This window comes from Phaenicophaeus curvirostris, chromosome 1 (assembly GCF_032191515.1).
Source record: "Phaenicophaeus curvirostris isolate KB17595 chromosome 1, BPBGC_Pcur_1.0, whole genome shotgun sequence".
NCBI lineage: Eukaryota > Metazoa > Chordata > Aves > Cuculiformes > Cuculidae > Phaenicophaeus > Phaenicophaeus curvirostris.
In genome coordinates this window covers 86,207,509-86,232,269 of record NC_091392.1, presented here as the reverse complement: position 1 = coordinate 86,232,269, position 24,761 = coordinate 86,207,509, and the positions used below count along the sequence as shown (strand labels likewise).

Below are 24,761 nucleotides of genomic sequence, written 5' to 3'. Positions count from 1 at the left end.
ACTGATGCAGTCACTCCACCATAGAGGGCCACTAGGACAGTCAGGTAGGACTTGCCCCTGGTGAAGCCACGCTGGCTGTCTCAAACCACCTCCCTCCCTGTCCTCTGTGTGCATTAGCACAGCTTCTAGGAGGATCTGTTCCATGATCCTCCCAGGCACAGAGGTGAGGTTGGCAGGTCAGCAGTTCCCAGGGTCATCCTTTCCATGATTTTTTAAAAATGGGTGCAATGTTTCCTTTTTTGCAGCCACCAGGGCCTTCCCTTTACTGCTATGACTTCTCAAATGTAATGGAGAGTGGCTTGACCACCACATCAGCAAATTCCCTCAGGACTCTGGGATGCATCTTGTCACAAACCTGATCTTCTCTTCCCTTCTTCCACTGCCTATGCATTTCTTCCCTGCCCTTCAGTTTGACCAGCAGGTTTCAACTGAGCCACACTAGTCCCCTGCTTTCTGTTTCTAATTTCCTACACGTGGGGACTGAGCACTCTTGTGCTCTATGGAAAGCATCCTGAAGATCTGCCAGCTCTATTCTGCTCCCTTGTCCTTAACGGCAGTTTCCCAGGGAGGTCCTATTAACTAACTCCTTAAAGAGATGGATGCTTGCTTTTCTAAATTTGGGGTCCTGACTTTACTCTTTGCCTGTCCCATATCCCTCAGGACTGCAAAATCCCCCAGTGCGCGATCACTGCCTCCAACCTTGACGTCATGGATTACCTCACTTGCATTGGTGACCATCAGGTCCAGCATTCCTTCCCCTCTGGTAGAGCTGTCTGTTACTTGGCTTAAGAAGTTATCCTCAATGCTTTCCAGGAGTCTCCTGGATCGCCTACAGCTTGCCATGCTACTTTTCCAGCAGATGCCAGGGTGACTGAAGGCTCCCAGCAGGATGAGAGCCTGCAAGTGCAATGCCTCCTGCAGCTGGAGTAAGAAGCCTTCGTAAATAGGCCCCTGCTGATCAGGTGGCCTATAAGCAGCCACCAACCACAAGATTCCCTTTGTTGCGTTGGTCTCCGGTTCTTATCCATAAACTTTCAACCTGCTCAGGGCTATTCAGAGACAGCTCTTCACTGTTTCCTGACATAGAGGGCAATGCCTCTGTCTTCTTCTTTGTCTGCCCCTTCTGACCAGCCTTCAGCCATCAACAGACAATTCAGTCACGGGATTTGTTCCAGCAAGTTTCAGTAATGGCAATCAGGTCATGATTTTCTAGCAGCACAGTGGCTTTGAGCTCCTCCTGTTTGTTGCCCATGCTGTGTGCACTGGTGCTGAGGCACTTCAGCTGGGCTGTCAGTCATTTCACACCCCTTAATTCCTTTGAGGCATTTCACTGGCATTTCCCTCTTGGCTCCTATTACCTCAGGAACCCCTGGCTCATCTCCACTGCCAGTGTGTCTTGGAGACACAGGCTGAGGGCCCTTGCTAGCATCCTGTCCTTCTATCCTTGGCATGTCATCCCACAGCTTGTCACAGGAAAGCCCGATATGTCCCCCTCTTCCCCTTCTTTAAGCCTACTTTAAACCTCTGTCAATGAGTCCCACTAACTGACTTTGAAAAAGGTAAATCCTATCTGATGCCAGCAAAGACTGGTACCACAGAGGCCACCTAATATAAAAAAAAACCAAATTGTGGTAGTGACAGCAGCTACAGAACCAATTATTATTAGACTGGGTCTGTCTGTTCTAGTGTCACGGCCCACAACTGGAAGGGGATAGGGAAAAAATAACCTGTGCTATAGATTACTTCACCAACTGTCCAAGTCCCTGAAGTCTATTTTGACCACCCTTGGACTATGCGCTACAGCTTCATCACTGCCCACATGGAAGAGCAGTAACAGGTAATAGTCCAAGGCTTGTACCAGGCTAGGAAGTTTCCTAGCAACGTCCTTGACCCAGGCCCCAGAGAGGCAGCAGACTTCCCTACGAGGAGCATCTATCCAGAATATTAGGCCCTCTGTTCCCCTCAGAAGGGAGTCACCTACAGCTATAACCCATCTTTACTTCCTCTTAGAGGTGATCATGACAAGGGGGTTAGGCATTTCTAACCCTGGCAACACCTCTGGTGTAGATGGACCTTCATCTACATCATCCATTGACTGGCCTTTGACATCCAGAGCCTCATGCCTATTGTTCAGAGACACCTGGAAAGGTGAGGTGGGAAAGGAGAGGGTTTGCCTGCTGACCTGAGCGTGGCCTCAACTCCATTCACTTTCGTCCTCCATGGTGCTGCTTTCACTCTGCTGGGGAAGGAATACAGGATCCCCTTGATGTTGTTTTTTTTTCTGGTAACTGTTCCTGCTTCTGTTGCAGAGAGGGCAGAGCCTGGCTCCACAAGTCTCATTCTCAGACTCACTGATGCTCCTTAACATTTCTATTTCCTCTCGTAGCTCCAACACCAGGCTGAGTAGATCATCCACCTGGTCACAGCTCACATAGCTGGTCTCACGACTGCCACCCATCACCAGTGAAAGACTCTGGCACCCCATGCAGCTGGAGACCCGAATGGCTGCATGTTTTCGTGGGAGCTTTGCCTGGGTTGCCACATGCATTCTGGTGGGCGCATAGGGCATTGCTTTCTGCTGGGAGGATACCATAACTAAGGAGGATATAACTCTTCCTAAAAGGGATATGAACCTGGAGAAACACCAACTCCTTAGCAAAGCCCAAAACCTGCAAATCAGACGGTTGCTTACTTCTTCCAGATTTTCTGACTGAACTCTAATACACTGCTGCCAAAGCCCATGTGAGATACATGCTGAGCCACATCTATAAGCTGCTGTGCACTCTCCCCTCACATTTATTTTAAACCTCACTCTAAGTCTACAGGAGTGAATTTCCATCCTGAGTCTGCATGGACTTTTGGCTGCATGCCCTTAGAGCTAAGGCTAAATAAGACTAGAAATCAATTACAGCATACGCGAGGGCTAGCTCAGTCTCCAAAAACAAATCAGCATATTGCCTATTTGATCTCTCTGTGCTTCCATAAATGCTCTCTTTGACTTCTCTGAACAGCAAACCACCTTAAAGAGGAAGGAAACAAGTTACATAACCAGAGACGCAATTACTCGACAAAAACTGTATTTACTTTACTTTTATGAGATTTGATGTAGGAACAAATCTCTCCAGTGACTTCTCTTCCTCTTCTGGGCACAGATATGGATCGATCACACTACTAAACTCTCAAAAACATCCACACAAAAAAACCCAACAGTTATGAGATACCCTGAAGAAAGATCTAAACCAGAAATACAGAAGGGAATAAAAGAGGATTAGGAGCTTATTTCAGGTTTTACACAGCTGAATAATTTTACTCAGCGGTCACTGATTTAAGAAGTTGGTCTTGCTATAAAACATTGGAGAATACTCTCAAAGGAGCAAGAGGGATTACTCTGTGTGTTCATGTCCAGCCCTCCCTTGGAGGGCAGCTCAAAAGGTTCTCAGCAGAACTAGGCAAAAGAAGGACAGGCAGCAAGACCATCTCGCCCTGCATCAGTAAATCAACATTTACATTTATACATCATGTTAAACACAAGGCAGTCCCTGAAATTAAGGAAAAGTAGCAACAATCAAACCAGAAATATATGCCTTCCTAATATGGCTTGATGTCTCAGCAACAAGGCGAGAGGCAAACCAGGCATCATTCGAGACCTTATCCTAAAGAGAACACCAAAACTATTAATCGCAGCAGCATTGGACAGCCCTGTAATTCTGCCCATTTTCTCCAAAGATTACCTAAAAAAACGACAAATCACAAGGATACAGCATGGAAAACACTTGTGACTAGTTCCACCAAGACAATCCTCCATATACAACTCCGACCATTTCTTGGCTGTTCTTCCTTCTTGTCTGGTTCATTCCAACACGAATAATTACAGGTTCTGGACTACTGAAAAGCACATTACAGCTACAAAAGTCAGTGCCCTGCTCTCGGATATATCACACTGCCTGGAGGAGAGGGACCTGGGGGTGTTGGTTGACAGCCGACTGAATATGAGCCAGCAGTGTGCCCAGGTGGCCAAGAAGGCCAATGGCATCTTGGCTTGGATCAGAAACAGCGTGACCAGCAGGTCCAGGGAGGTTATTCTCCCTCTGTACTCGGCACTGGTGAGACCGCTCCTCGAATCCTGTGTTCAGTTCTGGGCCCCTCACCACAAGAAGGATGTTGAGGCTCTGGAGAGAGTCCAGAGAAGAGCGACGAAGCTGGTCGAGGGGCTGGAGAACAGGTCTTACGAGGAGCGGCTGAGAGAGCTGGGGTTGTTTAGCCTGGAGAAGAGGAGGCTGAGGGGAGACCTCATTGCTCTCTTACAACTACCTGAAAGGAGGTTGTAGAGAGGAGGGTGCTGGCCTCTTCTCCCAAGTAACAGGGGACAGGACAAGAGGGAATGGCCTCAAGCTCCGCCACGGGAGGTTTAGGCTGGACCTTAGGAAAAAATTCTTCACAGAAAGGGTCACTGGGCACTGGAACAGGCTGCCCAGGGAGGTGGTTGAGTCACCTTCCCTGGAGGTGTTTAAGGCACGGGTGGACGAGGTGCAAAGGGGCATGGTTTAGTGTTTGATAGGAATGGTTGGACTTGATGATCCAGTGGGTCTCTTCCAACCTGGTTATTCTATGATTTTATACAGCCTCAGAAAACAAAGAAATTGGAACCTACTCTGGCAAATTCACTAAGGAAGAGACTTTTGAAAGAACTGACCTATCCAACATGTCTGACAAACCTCTGTAAAATCACAAAAAGAAAGAATTGAGGAGGAAATAGTTTATAGAAGCAACCTGAATGCCAAGCCTGCCAACTGTCATATTAAAACATATTAATTACACGCTCTCTTTGAGCTCTCAAACTAGAAATCATTAGTCAAATGTGATTAATGTGTGGTTCTGAGTACTGACTACTTTTAGATATATACACATACACACAGAAGCATAAATCTATGTGTGTATGCACATGTATGTGCATATTTATTATACCCACAAGCCCACCTCTATAGAAGGTACACCTATATGAAGGAAATACAGACTCAAAGACCCCCTCAGACAAGAGGGAGTCACCCAGTCACAGAGAATGAGGGAGAAGAAATCAGTCAAAGCCACATTTGATACAAGACTTCCATGCTGTTAAGCCTGTTTTACTTTGGGCAAAAGGCAGGAAGGCAGTTTAAGTGAATGGGAAACAAAAAGGAGAGTTAATCACAATGAAAATGAAAAGATAGGGAGTTCTAATGCTTCAACCAGTTTCATGCATAGACACTAGAAAAGCAAACAAGAGACCTCAGTCTCTACAAACTAGCTATGACTGATGCAGCTAAGGAATTGTATTGCTAGCAAGTGTTATTTAGAATTGTTTTTCTCTTTCATACTATTTTTTGTTGTTTCCAGTTTTCTAATAAAGAACTGACCCTCCTGTTTTGCTAGAATGAAGTCTGTTTTCAGGTTGCCCAGTGTCTAAAAATTCCTGGTGGTTAAAATGAACTAAAGTGACCATTAGGCAGAGTGATTTTGAGGAGTGCCAGTCTGACTGGGTTTGGAGAAATCCTTTGAGGTATCTCTAAATCAAGACATATTTAAGCTTCTCAGATGTTGGCCAAGAAGAAACAAAGAAAGAAGAGTCTCTGGGCTGTGAGGAACTAGTATCAAGCACCATGGAAGAAGGCAGAAATCCAAAGAATACTCTAGCTGGAACAAACACATGGAGCGATCATGGCAACCTTTATGCAAGTGAATGCTTGATATGTAGGTATCAAATTTAAGTTCACCAGTGAACCATTTCATTAAGGGATCATCAGTATAATAGTTACCTTTGAAATTTTCCTATCGCTGCTAGACTTGAGTTAATTAATAGCCCCTTGCCATTAATCTGTGTTTATGCTAAACTCTTCATGAAGACAGACAACAACTGCAAATTCATCACTATGGTACTACATTTTCTGCAATACATTCCTTGGATTTGTACACTACACTTCCCACTGGAATTGGCATCAAGAATCGCTTTAAAGTTCTGGGTACCTGGCATTTAAATCTGCAACTGTTTCCTACATGTCTTTCCTGGTTACCAGATGGGACCTTTCTCCTTTTTCCTCCTCACTCCAAAAAGCCAGGTTTATTATGAGAGTAATATGAAGGAAAAGATGTTGTTGCTTCCCAAACGGACAAAAATATAAAATCAGAGAATGGTTTGGGTTGGAAGGGACCTTGAAGATCATCCAGTTTCAAACCCCCTGCCATAGGTAGGAACACCTCCCATTGGATAAGGTTGTTCAAAGGCCCATCCAACCTGGCCTTGAACACCTCCAGGGATGGGGCATCCATGACTTCCCTGGGCAACCTGGGCCAGGGGCCTCACCACCCTCACTGTGAAGAATTTCTTCCTAAGGTCTACTTTAAGTAGTCCCCCTTCCAATTTAAAGCCATTCCCCCTCATCCTATCACAACACACCGTCATAAAAAGTCCCTCCTCAGCTTTCCTGTAGCCCCTTTAAGTACCGGAGGCTGCTCTAAGGTCACCCCAGAGCCTCCTCTTCTCCAGGCTGAAGAACCTCAACTCCCTCAGCCATAACACACAAGAAGAAACATCATTCTTCTTTCCCAGATGAGCTTCAGAACACTAACTTGCTATTTGTGAGACCTCTTCCCAAACTGCAGCCAACAGATTCACATGTGGTTATCTTCACAGCTGACACCAACATGGAAATACTTGCAATCCACTTACGTATTATTTTGTGCTGAACTGCAAAATAACCTCACAACCTGAACTGCAGCATCACCACTGCTGATGTTCTGCTGGATGCACCTCTGTCCTAGGGACTATTTCACATTCATCCCACTTTGCAACAGGACAGCAGTGCAAATCTCAAAGGCACAGAGCAGTGGTATGAAAAGAGATGAGCAGAAAGGAACGTGAAATAAAACTCCTCACTGAAGCATTAGAATTTGTGGGTCACGGATAGAGATTGCACTTTTAAAAACAAAACTAGCCTTGCCAAGAATCAATCAGCCACACAGCGAAGTGGAAAATCCAGTCTTGAGCTCAACACCAAGTTAAAGATTTCCAAAAAGAGTTTTACTCAAGTTACTGTTATACAAAGGCTGCTGGAAAACTCTTTAAACTCTCTTCAGAAGTCTGAACACTTCCACTGTTTGCGGGAGGACTCTGAAAGCCAGTAGACAAGGCAGGTGTCTTCTGCTTGTCTCCTAAAATTCTACTTCCTTCTAGCCAAGTTACAAGGCAGTTAAAAAAGGAAACAAAGACGACCCCCAACCAAGCCCTCCTTCACAGTATTTCTATTATAGTACTTAGGCTGCTCAAATAATTTCTGGTTATATGCTAAAGGAGCACAATATAGTTTAAGTAAACTGCACTGTCCTACCAACAAAACATCAACAGCCACGTATCACTGGAAATGCTTGCTATCATCAGGCAAAGGGAAGGAAAGAAAGGGAAGGGCTGACACCACCACCCCCAAAAAAAATTAAATCATGTTTCTCCTTGATTCCTGCAAAATGGTTTTGCAAGCCTTCAGGCACAGGCAAGGTACAGGGTCAGGTCCCCTCCAAACACCTCTTGGAGAGATAACGACAAGGCTCCTCCAATTATCCCTCTGTGCACTGCATGAGACTGCAGTGACATGCCACTAGCCCAGAGATGTCAGCTCCTCCTCTAGCTCCAAAGACCATGAAGTGGTTAACAGCCTTCCAGTAGCTATCAGCTTTTGTATACAGTGCTTTACAGCATTGTAGACAAACATGTACTGGCATCTGAAAACAACTCAAAATGCAATCTGCTTTAAAAACATGAAAAACTATTCCATATAAAAGTTAAATTAGTTTATATAAATATTTATAACTATATAAATATATAAAATGATCAGAGAAAGCTCAAAAGGTCATCCAGCCCATTCCCCCACCTCACAGTCTGAATTAACTCCCATGGGGGTGAGAAAGACTTTTCCCCCAGCTTCTTAGATGACCCTGCTTTAAATGTGAGGTTGGACCAGATGCCATCTTGAGGTCCATTTCACCCTGAATTCTCCTACGATTCCCAAAATGCTGATACATGCATAGGCAAGCAATTCATTATAAATTCACATTAAAAGAAAACTCTGTGACCCCCTCTTAAAAAACCCAAGGAATTTTTATATCTAGACTGAAAGGAAACATAAGTGCCAGTATCTACTACTTGAGATTTATTAAATCCAGCTCTTTGCTCCTTGTTCTGGAGCATAAGCATTCTGACAAGTGCTACAATCACATGATCATACATTATTCTTTTCTCTGGGCTTTAAAACTCTGTCTGTATGTGGGACAGACACACAAGGAAGGTGAACAGAAACACGGAGACAAGGTCTGGGAAAAATCACATAAGAACTTTATATCTAGAGTGCTTAGAATCCTAGAAAACATATCTGCAGATATGGAAAGGTAGTGCTACAAAGTGCAACTGAAGCCCAGCTGTGCTCCACTAAATTCAAAAGCAGCAGTGCCTATTCAAATTGCTGTGCTGTACTAGTAACACTACTCTGCATGGAACAGACACTTCCATGCCAAAAAAGAGCTGCTCCAGTGTGATCCGCGGTGTGCTGCTACTGCATTTTCTTGCTGTAATTATGTCAACTATCTTCACACTCCTGTCCCTAGGAATTCAAGCAGTTCTTATAGTCCAGACGGTTAGCAAGAAGCATTGCATTGTTTTTCATTCTTACCTTCTCTCCACTGGAGTAGAAGAAATAACGCAATCGGACGATGTTACAATGATCCAACTTTCTCATAATCTGTAGCTCTCGGTTCTGAAACAAAAGAGAAAACCAAACAATTAGGTAATCTCTTTCCTCACAAAGTTTGAGTACTATATTGACCACCTTAATACACGGCTACAAGAGCTGATAAAACCGAAGAACAACTGAGGTTGGAAAGAGGCAACAGCTTTCACACATCTGTTAGTCTTTCTTCCAATTACTTTATCACTGAGAGTACCAAAATCTCTGAGCACATTCTCCTTCTAAAAATAAAGGTCCACAAAATCCAAGAATTATTAACTTACATTACCAAAATTTCAATGGTAAACAGCATGAAAACATTGTATTTTCTGACCTTACAGGAATAAAATGTATCAGCCAGAATGACTGGAAGTCTATTCCCCTGCATATTGTAAAAAAACTGAAACAAATTGTAAAAGCAAATGTAACATTTCCACCTACACTCCTGCACACTGCAAAGAAGGCTTGTGATTGAAGATGATTTCCCATATCATTCTTTTTGCAATACCAACAAAAAGCATCTGAAATTGAGTAGGCAACTCAGTTCCCACCTTTGTTCAACCAAGGTTTAACCAGGTTTAGGCAGTCAGAATAATAGTGTTATTTTCCCGTTTTATATCAACCCTGAAAAAGCTGTTAAAATAAAATCAGTTCATTACATGTACGATAAACTGGGGACTTCACTGCAATACCCATTGTAACCGAGCCTAAACAAATGATGGATGTTCTAGTCTAAGAGATAAGTGAGTGAAATACTGAATTGGAAGTATGTATAAAGAATGGCAAGTAAAGTTAGCATAGCTATGTTTATTACATTTCATTCCACTGCCGTTGCTACAAAACTCCTTTCTCGTGTGGTCACATCTACACATCACTGTTATTCCTTCCTCAATTACTACACAATCTGCAGCTTCAAAAATAGAAGGCATTCAAATTTTTACTGGGATCAGGGGGTTGCTGATCACGCAGCCTAACTAGCTAGGACCATTACACTAGACTACTATGCTGGTTCCATGAGCATCATGAACTCTGGCCAAATCCAGGAATATTTGGGAAGAAAACTCTTTAGTCACCACATATTTTCATACTTCAATGCAAAAAGCTAGCACCTTCTTTGTACGGAGCTGTTGCTGAAATAATGATTTCATGTTCTATGCGTTGGAGGGTCACGCATAGTGTCTACCACTACGATTAAAGCTTAAGGTACTCTGCAAGAAACACTCAGAGCTTCTAATGTGAACACAGCTACAAACTCCACTTTTAATTCCCCTAAGCCGTGTAGCCTTAAAAAGAGAGGCGTCACACAGGATGCAGTATCATTAATCCTACCATCCCCACCACCTGCTGACTGAAAAAATACTTCAGTATTAGTCAGCTCTTTACAAATACGAGTGACATCTCACACAATTATCAGTTGGCAATTACCCAGCTCCCTGTGCCTGCCTGGCTTCTGAACAGATTAAAGCTTAAGTCCGTTAGGTGCACACCAAGACAGGCCTGTTCTACCCTGAAAGCTGAAGGGAGAAAGTAAGAGAAAGCAGGGAGAGATCTTTGAGGCTTTCATGTATCTACTTAAATCCTACAGGGTGAGTGTGTGAAAGAGGAATATAGGCTTCATTCACAATCTCCTCAACATGCCTCACATCTCTGAGAAAAACATTCTCCTGGTAGGAACAAGAGCTCAAATATTCCCCACTTATTCATTCTTTATTAAACGCTATCAAAAAGTAGTCAATTTTGACAGTCATGGCTGGTATTCCTGTGATGCATGGCACAGTTCAGACTTCAGACTGACACAAATGCTACATCACCTTGTCTTGTTCGATCTGCATGCCACTGCTGGCTCAGTGCTATCTCCATGGACTTTACAACCTGGGGCACATTTCAACTAGTGACCTGAAGTAAGGGTGGCTCTAGATCCCACCGGTCACTGCAACACTAATTATGACAGATTTATTTCTCCAGTTGGCTTTTAGAGCACATACCAGTATTACTACAGAACTGAATCTGACACTGCAAGTTCCAGCATCTCAATCATATCCCACCACCAACTCACAGGACAAGGTAAGGCAAGTAATTTCTTCCTTTCCTTCTCCCACTGGCTCTGAGGTGGGAATATATTTTATCTCATGGAATTACTAGAAGAAATATGAATGCACTGAACATGAATGTGTAAATATTATTTTCGCAATACCTACTAGCTTCTTAAAATACACACATACTCCATGTTGGGTCATTGCTTCTGTTCTTTAGATAGTGCCTATATACTGACTGGGTATACTGGGAATAAAACCCAGCAGAAGTTACTCTAATGCAAGGCTGAAGTTATATCTATCCTGTGGCATCTCATCCTAGCACAAGCACAGTCCGTGCCCACTTTGATGCCTTCCACTGTGATCCACCTCCTTCAGCTCTCATCCTGACCATCTGCTGCAGCTGCACAACCAGTGCTTTAAGAGGTGTTAATATCAGGGATAACTCATAAGCCAGTTACACAGTAACCTATATCTCGCATCCTGTGACCAGACAGAAGGAAACCGATTTAAACTGTCATCTTAGTCAAATAGTCACCTCGGTCATCTTAAAACCAAGCTGACTTGTAATCACTACTCCCTGGTGGAGATAAAGCTGGAAACACTCGAACAGTTGGAAAGCTTGAATTGGATGTGGTGGGAGAACAGCTACTGATGTTCATATAACAGACTGACTTTTTAAATAACTCATTTTTTTCTCAGATGAATACTTTAACTTGTCTCACTTTACCACGTATTTCATGTACACATCTTAAATAAATAACAGCCTTTCCACATTGTAATGTGGGCTATTAATTACCAGTCCAAAATGCACTGTGGAGGCGTGTGGATCAGATTTAAGCAGAGAGCCTTTACTGAACAGTGAGAGATGTCCTACATCAAGTACAAGAGAAAACGCATGCCTAAATATAATGCAAACTAAAACCATTTCAAAACACGTTGATGAGAAAGGCTGACAGTGCGTGAACAAAATAGAGGGTGGATGAAAGCATCAAGCTCGTGCTTATCCTTAACTCATCTTTGTCTTCCAAGACACATGGATATAAAGTCAAAGACTCAAAGAGGATATTGTTACTCTTTCCCAGCCTCCCACCCATTCACACGAAGAGAAGGGTGTAGTTTTCTTGCTGAATGAGAGTACCAGGTCTGGTAAATGCTGAAGAAAGAGAGGCCGCAGCAGATTTCTGTTCACACTGAAACGCAGGGCTCTTGCAGCACATGTTCCTTTACAAAGCCACAAACCAACAGGACTATGAACAAATTACTCAGCAATTATCTGTTGCAATTTGATTTTTCTAAAATACGTTGATTTATCTAAAATAGGTTTATTTATTTAGAAGGCATGGGGCTGCTGCTACACAATTCTAGAAGACTGCACTACAAGCAGTGTGTTTGAGCCCTTCACTAGCTACTGAAGCAAACCCCATGTGACAAACCCCTGTTCATCGCTTCTGAAGACAACTTTCCTAGCTCAGACTGCCTATATCTGTTCATCATATTGAAGAAATCTAGTTGCTCATCTATGTTAAAGATTTGGTTAGAGACTGCCAAGACAACATCGTATTTAAAACTTCAAAACATAGCCAATAAAGCTCATGCATGAAGTCTCATGCCTTCTTTCCAAAGTTAAGAACCCAGTTCCTCACAGCTGTGCTAATGCTTCAGTTGAAATAAAACCACCAAAGCAAGATCATTTCTGCCTCACTACTGTAATCTGCTATTACAGAATATGATAACCATCACATTCCCCCCCCACACACTCCCTTTCCTCCCCATCCAGAGATTTACAGAGCTATGTCAGTTTGCATTGATCACCCTTAACATGGGTCTTTGCCCTTTCTTTCCTCTCTGCCCCTTTCCTTTTCCCCCATCTTTTAACAAGAGGGGATAAAATGACTGGATCATCAGAGATGATGCCTTATGGACCTCCAAATTCCTTAACAGGACCAGAGCAAATGAAGGTGGAAGGTCTGGTATAGCTTGTGTCAGCATGACATGTATCAACACTGAACCAATAAAGTGTGGAACTATCACCTGGATCCAGTTCAGAAGAGACTTCCTTAGAATTTCCTTGGCTAAAGGGCATGCTAGGTTTTACTCTTTTTTTTTTCTTTTCCTTCCCAAATGCCTGTTTAAAATCTCAAACTTCTTTGAGGATTATGTTCAAAGCAGATGAAATGGGAGAAATTAGAAATTTGCATTTTTGCCTTGTGTCACACAAAGGCCTTGGTTCTTGTGAATGGATAAGATTGCGTATGTCTTGTTTTTAAGAGAAATACTCTTTTTGATGGAAAGGCAGGGATAAACTACCAATCAATTTCAATAAGCAACTTCAGCAGTAATCTTTATGCTTAAAACAAATAAGGTCAGTAACTAAAGTTAACCCTCATTTTCGCACTTCTGGACTGATTTTTACTCTTCTCTGGATGATGTCTTCAAAAGCTGAAGCTCAGTATGTCTCATTCTTCTATCAGGTTCAAAACAAACCCAGAAAATGTAGGGTAATTGTTACAGGAACTCTGGGTGGATAGAAGCAGCACAGGCAGAGTCTAGTTTCCCAGCACACACAATCCTCCTCCTCCTGCACATCATGTTTACAGTCTCCTCATTTCTCTATTTTCCATCATAATTTTCTCCATTTTACCACATTTCTTATTCTTCAGTAAAGGTTTTTCCCATAGTGAAGAGCTGAAGCTGGGAGTCAAAGGCAAAGCAGGGGAAGAAACTTGCTTCCCCACAGCAGGCATGAAGGCAGTAATGAAGCACCAGGGCTTTCTTCTTTTCCTTCCCTGCTTCCTTCCACTTTAAACAGCCTGAACAACTGGTCACCTCCACTCATCTTCACCCACTGCACTGCCCAGAAAATAGGCTCAGGCTTAGACCGTGAGAGATGCAAAGCATTTTCACATAGTAGGAAGATGACTCTTTACCCTGAGCAGCTCCTACTACAAGAAAGAAGTTGGACTCCAAGCACAGGGCAGCAGACACATGCTGACAAAGGTCTTTCAATGTCACCCTACCCAGCTACACTCAATGTCTTGCAGCAATAGCTGCTTGCACAACATTTGAGCTGTACCTCCTAGGCTCAGCTTTGCAAAACGTAGAGACAAACGCTTCAGACCACAACTGAAGCCCTTGTACTCACCATAAGCTGCCTCTGGTACAGAAATAGCACTTGACAGGTTAACAAGGGGTAGTGGGATCACCACGATCAGCATGTTTTCCCTAAAATCATCGCTAAAGTTCCAATTCTAGTATGTCTGGTTTATCCTAAGCTTAATAGGACAGACTACAAAATAAAAGCTGTACAACATAATCTCTAAAAACACCTGAAGCTCCCTGATCCATTCCCCCACAGGTGGATTTCAAACACCATTAATTGTAAGGCTACTTTTAACACTGTCTTGTCACCAAAAGTATTACAGAAATTATTCTGTGGCTCACAGAACTAAATGCCTTTCACAGATACATGATAATTCAGGCATTTTACAGAATAAAGGCCAATTCCTACATTCTTGCCCCAAGCTATTATATCTCTGAAATAAATCAGCGCTTAGAGATAAAAGTACAGAAGCAGCTTAACTACAGGGGCCTGGGCTGGGAATTTGCCCATGCCAGTCATCAACAGCCAGCCACCCATGAAAAGTCCGTTTTGTAGGCAAGCAATTTCAAGCAGAGATAAATGTCAACAGGGATCACAGTCTTCCTCATTTACATTTGAGGCATGGATTAAGACAAAGCCCCAGTCTCCCTCTCCTGCCTTCCAACACCAGCATATCTAAGTTGGGCAAGTGTCCATTTTTTGCACACCTGTTAGTCTCAAACTCACACAATCCCGACCTTTAATCTGGAAACACAGGCCAATGCCAATAAATGAATACTGTTTATTAAACATCTGTATCTATGAGAGCTATAATGCCACAACAATCACCACCCAGTCGGAGCTGGTCCCACAGCAGCTGTTAAAAACTTACAGCCCAACAGGCCTAACGCATTGGTCACAAAGTCCACACACCCCTGCAACCTGCTCCAGCCTCTACCAATGTGTAACAAATGCATGTGCAAAGCAGCAGCTTTGAGGGTTAGCATTTGTAAAAGCACTTTGACTTCTATCACCCTAAAAGTCCTGGAGGCCTAGATACAATACTAATTAATATGTTGCTGACATTTAGGGCTTCCCTAAGGAAAAAAAATTAGATAGATATATCCGCGATAGCCATCAGCAGTTCATAGTACAAATACAAAATTGCTGCTTTAAATGCTTGCATCCTCCACCCCTTCCAGCCTGCCATTCATAAGAATCTCAGTCCTCATACAAGGGAAAACCACAACGTTAAGTGCCTGTACAACATGAGACTGATGCGTTCACATGCACTGTGCCACGCAATCAGGATAAATGGAGGAAGCTGATGGAGGGGCCAAAGTACAGAATGCTCATGCCTGCATTTCTGCACAACGCAGTGAACTGCAGTTACATCATGCTCCATTTTACCACATAACTAAAAGCAATGCAAAGGCTCCAAGCCCAGCTTCATTCCACTACCAAGTTCTACAACACTGCCTAACTTCCCACTATTTGTCCACAAGTAAAAATCTGATAATTAAGATCATGAAGCAACAAACAATGGAGACACACAGCAGGGCTGCACCGCAAAGGGTTGCTGAAACCCTGGCCTGTGAACATGTAGAAAGAGTCAGAGGCGCAAAACGCGTGCGTCAGCTGTATTCTAGCCAGAACTTATTACTGAGCACAGCGACCTTCAGCCCTGGCATGGGTACAGATTAGGGTAAAAAGTATCGCCTCTGAGCGCGGCAGCAGGCAGGACCTGCGTGAGGAGGCCATGGGCAGAGCGTGCTGGGCTGGAGCTGGGCCTAGGCCAGAGCTGGGCCTAGGCCAGAGCGAGCCGACGGCACAGGGTTCAGGCAAGCGTAGATGGGCCCACCAGCAAGCTCCCAGCTTGCAAACCTGTGATTTATTCCAGCTCGACTGAAACTGAAGAGCAGACAGGGGCAGTAAGAGGAAAAAAGCGTGCTTAGAACTAAAGGTCTAGAATAACGAGTGAAGCAGAAAGTTCCATGGCCACCAAAAATGAGGGCTAGACTTCATTAACCCCTTAAGAACTAGACAAATTTGAACACCAACCATACGGTATAATGTGGGAGCTGACAAAGGCATACAGGATGAAAACACGAGATATCACCACACACCTTGTTTCCACCCCATTAATTCTTTTTATTGTATTAATACCACTAATAAACCGGGACATTACATCTCTTCTCGCAAAGGGACCATATGCTTTGAACTTTGCCAAGAGAGGTTTAGACTGGGTACTAGGAAACATTTCTTTAATGAGAGAGTGGCTAAGCACTGGAAGAGGCTGCCCAGGGGAATGGTGGAGTCTCCACCTGTGGAGGTGCTCAAAAAGGATGTAGGCATGGCACTTCACAATATGGTTTAGTGGGCACGTTGGTGTTGGGCTGACAGTTGGACTCGATGATCTTAGAGGACTTTTCCAGCCTTAATCACTAGCTTGGAAAAGACCCACTGGATCAATGAGTCCAACCATTCCTATCAAATACTAAACCATGCCCCTCAGCACCTCATCCACCTGTCCCTTAAACACCTCCAGGGAAGGTGACTCAACCAAGTTCTCTGAATTCCTAACTCTCCCCTTAGGCAGTCAGCAAGTATAAGTGTTACATGATGTCATTTCCACCCTGCTCTTGCCTATGCAGGACACAGTCCCTAAGCAGAAAACTTGAGCTTCATACAGCTATTACATATAGCTTCCTATAACTGGTGACAGAAATGGCTTATTGGTATTAAGAGAACATACAAGCCTCAATCTCTTGCAAAACCAGAAAAAAATTACGACACTCTCTTCATTTCCTCCCTGTATCTCAGCAGCTAGTTGAATGGTAGAAGCCCAACTCTTCATTAGCTCGTAGCTACCTCTTCAAATGGAAGTGGAGCTTGAGAGCCTCTCACAGGCTTAATACCATCTCTAAATTCCTGCCAGCTCAGGAAGCTCGAGACTAAACTTGGAACACAAATTGATTTCCAGCATCAGGTCACTTCTAGACCACAACCTGAAATTCACTATACCATTTTCAAGCGGTTGTTTCAAATGTTGTGAGCTGATGAACAGCTCCGTTCTAAATTTCAGTCCTACAGCATCTACTGGGCTCTGCCTGCGGTGAGTCCAGATGCAGCAGGAATTACGGTATACCCAAGATAAAAGTTACAAAACCAGAACTAGGTCTGAAACTCAGACAGATGAAGTCCATTATAACACTGCAATAAAGCACAGGAAGAAGAATAATTGAAAGGAAAAAGTATTTGCTAAAAGGCAACCCTGTGCTTTCAGAGATAACAGCCATTCCTTTTCAGAGGTAGCACAGAGGATCTCTGTTGAAAAACCTCTTACAGTAAAAATAATTTTCCTTTCACAGAAACAGCAGATGGATTTTTCCTCGTGTTTTGATTTTTAACTCTTCAGCTAGGAAGAATAAAGTAAGTATAAGTACACCTATAATGTCAGTCCTCAGGGAGTCTGCAACATCCACAGAAACTTACACCTGCAATCACAACTGGAACAGGTTGCAATTAATCTATTAATCAAATAAGTTCCAATCTCCCACAGGCATAAGACATTTGCTGGGTTGCTAATCACTATGTTATTAAAGATTAATGAAATGCTTCATAACTCTTTACCTTCTCTTCTCACATATGATGCAGCAAATGTTTCATGCAAACAGATTTCAGAGTACTCGTGAAACGAAAATAATTTCTCCTCACCCTCCAAAAAAATTTTATTTATTTATTCAGAGAACAGGTAAGTGGTGCCTCCAACATTGATTTTTGCTTTGCCTCAGGACTATTGTTACGCCACATGAAGATGTCTGGTGCTAGAAGTCATTAGGGGCTTTAATTTCAAGCCAAATGAAAATTTCTGACTCAACATTAAGACCTTCGAGGAAGGATCCAAATTACAGGGACACAAGAAAGGGGAAACGACAGGTGAAGACTGAGAAGGGAGCAAAGAGGGAGTGGAACTGGCAGGTGGAATTAGCTGCCTGCAGATGATTATTTGCCAAGCAGAATTAAATCTCTTACAAGTACGAGTCTTAATAATGAGCTCCCAGATGACCGAGCTTTTAAAAGGTTAAGCATTCCCTGCTCAATTCAGAGGGAGACTGGGGAGCTCCTCCTCTACAGGTGGTGCAATTGGAGAAGAACCCAGCTCTCAACTCCAACACTGAAGTTAAAATAGGGACTCACAATCCTTATCTTAAGCACATATACAATAAGACCTTCTCCCTGAATTCCTGCTCACTCCCCACCCCCTGGTTTGGTCAGTTTGTCATGAGCAAATACCAGTGCTTATTAGTTACCACCATAACTTAATTATGTGAATATTAGGTCTGAGATAAGTCTAAGATAATAAATACCCCACCAAATTTCAGATGATAGCGACACACGTAAAAGAACATTTCAACACCTGTTCTCCACAGTTTTGTATATAAAACCAATTCAAACTTCCCCAGATACATATCTTAATATTAAAAGACAGCAGCACATTCTTCCGGTAGCTGCAAAACAGTTTTACCAGTTGACCTTTGCTAGACACAAGAAATCTTGTATCTTGAAAGGGAAATATCTTGTATACTTGAAAGAGAAAGCCAGCTATGTCAAAGTACAAATGCTCTGTAAGTTAGTAGAAGAGTTAGTGCTCAAGTTTGATAAAACAGGTTATCAGACTTCTTGCTTGAGGATTTTCCCTTAGTCAGCACCAGTGCTTTTTAAACACTGTCCCATTTTTCAAGAAATCACTTCCTTAGGCTAAAGGGTGACACAGCACTGAAAGGAAAAGATCAGGAAATCTTCACATTCACTTCTAGCCTAAATTGCCCCAAATGAAAGAATATAGAGAAGAAGAGTAAGTTTTAGTAATTATTTGCACAGTAAAGCATGATTTTCTGACAGATTTTAAAAGTAGAGACACAGTATTATGGTTAGATTCACCACTTAATCATACTAAAAAGTAATATGAATCTCCAAAATAAATGAGCAGCGAGAATTTATTTCATACATCAGGAAAGCTCCATGAATTTGTAATGGCACACATTAACCACATTTTAAAAGGTTATACTTCCACCTTATCAGCTTCCAAGCTCAGTTTCCCAAGGGTCAGGTCCCTGCAGGGCAACCTGACCCCTGTGAATCTCAGCTCTTCTGCCCCAATATCTGTGAAGACACAGGAACATTAATGACTCAGTTTCTCCTTTTTCTGCCAGCAATAAGACAGCTCTGAATCTAAGCCTACGCCAGGGTGGGCAGATGGGTAAGGAGGGCTGCTCCTGCCCTGCGAGTTTAAGCTGCTGCTGTGAATGAATTGGGGCCTGGAGGCTGACGCTCATTGCAACATGCTCCTAAGACACTGGTTGTGACATTTACCCTAGGGTAGGATTAAATTCAGAGCCATCTTGCTGCAGAGGTGACGAGTGCAATAGCCATTGCATCTGTCACCATCCGTAAGTTCTCTCTCTTCACCTCTTCCAAGTGTCCAGGCTCTAGCCTCACTGTCAGATATCTGAGCACAACTACAGAGTTGATGCTAGACCAGCAAGTTTTCAGGGGAGGAAAAGCAAAAAGCTGAAGTTACAGTTGGTAACTTGGGCAGTACTGACAGTGCCACTGTAAAAGACATGGTAGCTTCAGAGGCATCCTGGCTTCCATCTCACTTCCACAACAAAGTGAGAACTTGCACATGACCACGTGGCAAGTCAACAGAAGAACTGGTGAAACCAAGGGACTAAGGGAACAAAGATAACTTCATCAGACCAATCATCTTGACATCACATCACCCAGCAGTTCAACAGCAGCACCACGTTTTCAAAGGAAGGGTTAAAAAAAAAAAAAGCTTAGTTCTGAGTCATCTGGAACCCTAAAACCAGAAGATATGGACATTTAAACTCCCTCACTGAACCACTTGGCTATTTTCAAAAACAGGGTTGTAAAACATGAAAGATCCGATGACTTTGTGAGACAGCATGCAAGTCAATCACATGAATTACATCAGGAAGTGTTTCCTACATTACCTGCCACCTTTTCAATAGACTACACATTTTTTGATGTTTCACCTACAATGTCCTAGAAGAGATTCTTGTAAGGTAACTTCATTAAAACATCCACTATTACTAAAATTCCCAATGTCTGCACTTTAGAAATCACCTCAAGAGACAGAATGTGAGATGACCAAGAAAGACAGACTTGTCCTGGCCTAAGGTATCTTGCACACATCAGCAGCAATGAGATGAGGTTGGCTTGTCCAAGCAAGCCAAGAGCCCCCTGCCTTCCAGCCTATTTCTCACCAGGTGCTCTGCTTCTCCTCCCTGAGCATGGTATTTTATTTGTGCCAAATTCAAGCTATGCACAATGAGGTGGAAAACATGCAGATTTGACTACATGGAAGAAGTATTAGGTCCAATACAAAAAAACCAAAGCTAGCTCTAGAGCTCGGGAACCAAGAGTGCGACGGGATAAATAACAAGATGGCTACAGAACAAGTTCTAACCCGTCACAGTAAGACAAGGCTCACCTTGATAGCTTCACTCAGTACAAGTGGACGTGTGTTCAGAGGTGTTTTCTTACCCTCAGTCAGAAAATGTCAGTGTGTACTGCCCACAATGCTTTGTCTGAGAAGTAGCTAATTTAGCTAATAACAAAATCCCTGTGCTTGAGCACCCACCCTATTCACCAGATCTACCTCCCTCTACCAAAAGATCCAGTTGGTGCTCAAAGGAACCCATTTTTTGTTGGTAGAAGATATGAAAGCAAAAGTAACAGAGATCCTCAAAGCCTTTCAGAAAATGATCTGTGGAATAGCTTTGAATGTTGGCATCATCGCACGCAGCTGTGTGTCAACTCAGAAGGGAGCTATTTTGAAAATGATCATAGATGATTTTCTTAATTTGATAAATAAAGAAAAACGCAGTCTCAGTATTTGGTATTGAATCTCTATTGCTGCTCTGTTCAAGAGCCTAGATACATTAGAGGTACAAGGAACATGGGAATCGGTGACATCCCGCTGCCAAAGAAGCTAGGTCCACAATTACCCCCACAATGACTTTCTGAAGGACCCTGACTAAGCCTATGAAAAAATTATCAAGTATCTCTTGAACGCTTAGTAGCTTCCAGTGAAATCAAAAGCCTTTTAAGGACTCTTATACCACCTTCGAGATCACAACACTCCACAACAGAGGAACAGTGATTCACCCCATAGGGAAGCCCTTGCTGTCATAGCAGTGTTAAGGTGTATCTTTTGACAGAACTTATTCACAAAGAGGGGAACTTGAAAGACTAAACACAAAGTTTTTAAACCACCAAGCTACTGCTACCTAAAGCAATCAAGATAATTGCAAATAACAGTTTCCAGACCCAAATACAGTAGTGTATATCTCTACACTAAAGCTTTTTCCTCAACACATTAATTCTCTGCTTGATATGTCCTCTTTACTGCCCTGATATTGGAGGGTATGAAAATCAGCAAACCCTCTCTGTTCCCATCATCTGCTTGGTTCTTGAGAAACATACATTAGAACAACCAAGGCATTAACATTTAGAACAGTAACAGCAAAATTTAAGTTATGACCCCCCGAAGAAACAAGAACTACCTCTCACCTTTATTAGTACAGCACTCTTCATGGGACTAGAAGTTAAGGCCTACCTTATTCCACAGCACATCTTAAAATGAGGGATTAAGTGTTACTTGATATTTCAGTGAAAGATCACAGCAAAGGCAGTGAATTCAACTTGTATCAGCAACTCCCACGAGTTACATGCCTATAGCAAGTCTTTGTTGGATACACAAAACATGGCACAGCTTTCCTAAGCAGTAGAGCACCAAACAGGTCACAAGTTTCAGCATTTTCCTAAACCTAGCTGCCTTCAAAAGCAGCCTAAATTCCCTCTCCAGATGAAATGATGGAACTTGCACAAGACTGCCTCTCCTTATATTCTCCTCCTCATCTCAGAAGGAGCACAGCTTTATTCCACAGCAACGACCAAGGAGGACTGCTGCACAAGAAGGCAAACCCAGTGGGTCAAAACATGTGTCAGTCAAGATGGTTTCTAGGCCATTTCTGAGAAACTGAAATTTTTCTTGTGTTGACAAAAAAAAAGACAGATTAACTACAGCCGCTCTACTACACATTTCTATATGGAATGCTTGCTACTGCCAGTTTTGTGAGCTTGAAAAACTAAATTTCTCCATAATGCTTTATGTGTATTCTGCCTGAACACTTTGAAATACAATTCTGAACATTTTCTCTTCACATTGAAAAAAAATTACAGAATTGCCTTCTCCAAAATGAGTACAAGCCAATAGAAACGCAACTGGTCTCAATACCCCTTTGAGGGTTTGTTTTATTATATTTCATGGACTATTTATAATTGTGTATTTTAGAAGCAAGGAAGAAAGATATGAAACCTGTTATCCCAGTAAGCAATAATTTAATCCAGTTCTAAGCAACTGAAGGTAATCTTGTGCTCGACAGTATGTTATTGTCATACGAACTGCAGTTGCTAGAAGTTACTGCTCAAGAAATAGCAGGCTATAAAAGAGATCCTGGTTATCTGAAGTGAAGAGACCAAGGATCGAATGCCGGCAGTTTCATCTCTATAACCACGCAGCGCTAGTCTTCAGATGTGGATCAAGATCAACACTCACAGAAGCAAGGTTTACGCTATTGCTCTTTGTAGCCAGAGCAGAGAGAGCTTTTAGAGGGAAGTTCTCAGGACAGTCGCTACTGACAGGAGCACTAAGTAGCAATATGCTCAGTGAAAACACAAAAGAAATACTATGAACTGCCTTGTACTTCCACAGGATTGTGCCTTCTGTATTGAATTCGCATCCTTGCTCCACCACTGACTAGGCAACAATGCTTTTTCACATTTTGTTGAAATCAAGGGTCTGATCCCAGACCCTTTTGCATTCAAAATCCCAACAGCATGAAATATTGAAGAATTAACTTCTTGCTGAGGACAAGGTACTGCCTGCATATGTAGGCAAGACAGTATCACTCCCTACACATTCTAGTATTTACTACACTCTAGGTTAGGTTAAGACGGAGCCAGCATATCTTGAGCTGTATTTACTTTCAGGAAAATTTAATTCAAATGAATTTTAAAGGTGAATCAGCTAAAGCTTCCAACAGTGTTTAGTTGACAGTTGAATTACGAAAGGTTTCAGCCAAGTTTAATTCCCTTTGAAAGCCCACTATCTGCTCAAGAAAACACCTACAGATTCATTACCCACAAGCAGATCCAATGCAGACAAGCCAGTAGGACAGGATGCCACGGTTGAATGCTCCACCAGGAAGGGACTTTCTATCACTATTACCTCCTGCACACAGTGCATTGCATTTGCGCTGGGTACAGACTGCTTCCACTAGCAAGGTAGACCCTTTCCAAGAGATACGCATCAGGTTAGCTCCAAACAAGTCCTTGTGCTGTTTATTCTTCCTGCTAATTGATGGCCTTCGTGCTGCCACAGAAATTGCTCAATGAGTATGTCTACTCTGTTATGTCTTCAACACTCCAGGCAACCCTCAACATGCCCTAGTTTTCCTCTGTCTCATGCTGCTTTCTTGTCCTACTAGTTATGTTAGCCCTGTGTGAAAGCAGATAAAAGTTTATGCCTGTTATGCACAGTTAGAGAAGCAAAGTCATTGCCTATCAGGAAGGAAATCTGCTATATTACCTGCACACCATGTCCTTTTTCACCCTTTCCGAAGTTACGCTGACTTTACAGAAAAAAAAAAAATTATAAGGAAAAGTATACATTGTACCAAGTACTTGACTATTCGCTCTGGCTCTTCATATGCTGACTCCAATGAACTACTGAGGTTTCGTGCACACTGGAGAAACAGCATTTCTATTTCACTTGCCCTCATGCTGCTGCTTTTGCCGGTATCTAAATGGCAAGCGAATAGTGTTAACCCAGCCCTGGGTCTCACAGACAGGCAATTCTCATACAGGTTACTGTGATGTTGCACTGACAGAACAATCTAACCTAGAAAGAATACAGCATTGTGGTTTTAAAAACTACCAAGCTTCTAGCATCATTGCCTCAACTAAAAACTATCAGCTCTTACCACCTTCTAATTTTGTAAGTCAGAACTGCTCGCTATTTATAAAGTACATTCTGCAAAGCAACACAAAGAAAAACAGTATTTATCCTTATTTTTAGAATTTTTTCAAAAAACTGTGCTTACCTATGATCTCCTTCTCTACATCCTGTTATTCCCTGTCAGGCTTCATCTGAAATGTGCTCTCACAGTTGCTCAACGTCACAAAGCAAAGCAAGGGCATTCATGGAAAACACTGAAATGAACCTTCCTAATGGCCCTAGCCCACGCGTTACATTTTATGGCAGTAGACTCCAAAGAGCTCATTTCCACATTTGCACACTTACTACTAATTCCCATGCTAGTCAGCAACACATCTTTTAAAATTTTTCTCTATTATATACCAGAAAAATCAAACTTTTCCACTAAGACGCCTTAGGGGGGTCAGATAGGAAGCATGAATATCCACCGTGACCTTTTTACTTTAAAGAGAAAAAAAAAAGAAAAGAAAAAAATCCTCTTCTGTATACTTGCAGAGAGAGCAATGCCACTGGTTGACAGCACAGCTAGAAGCTTCAGAATAAATATGCACGCCCCACCACAACACCCAGAAACGTTGCACTGTCCCGTTTTGGGGACTAAGTAGCCTACAACAAATGATTTCATTTCTAATCAATCAACATGCTTGCACTGTTACACTCATCTGGTATAAATGAGATGCCTGTTCTCAAGCCCAAAAAACTTGCTGCAACCTTTATGACTCATGTGTCTGGTGACATTAAAGTAAGATGAATGCACAAAGGCCTCCAAACTCAGTCTGATAAGCAACTCCTCAGACAAATCTTCAAAC

General features: G+C 42.6%; 1 protein-coding gene across 2 annotated transcripts in view; it reads right to left on the bottom strand.

The window, feature by feature from the left end:
• The window catches only part of GSK3B (glycogen synthase kinase 3 beta), a 159,482-nt gene that overhangs the window by 62,787 nt on the left and 71,934 nt on the right, over window positions 1-24,761 (bottom strand). For both annotated transcript variants that reach the window (XM_069867089.1, XM_069867098.1), the window contains exon 3: window positions 8,694-8,777. In XM_069867089.1, coding sequence (XP_069723190.1) covers window positions 8,694-8,777 — 84 coding nt within the window. The remainder of the gene's footprint in view (window positions 1-8,693; window positions 8,778-24,761) is intronic.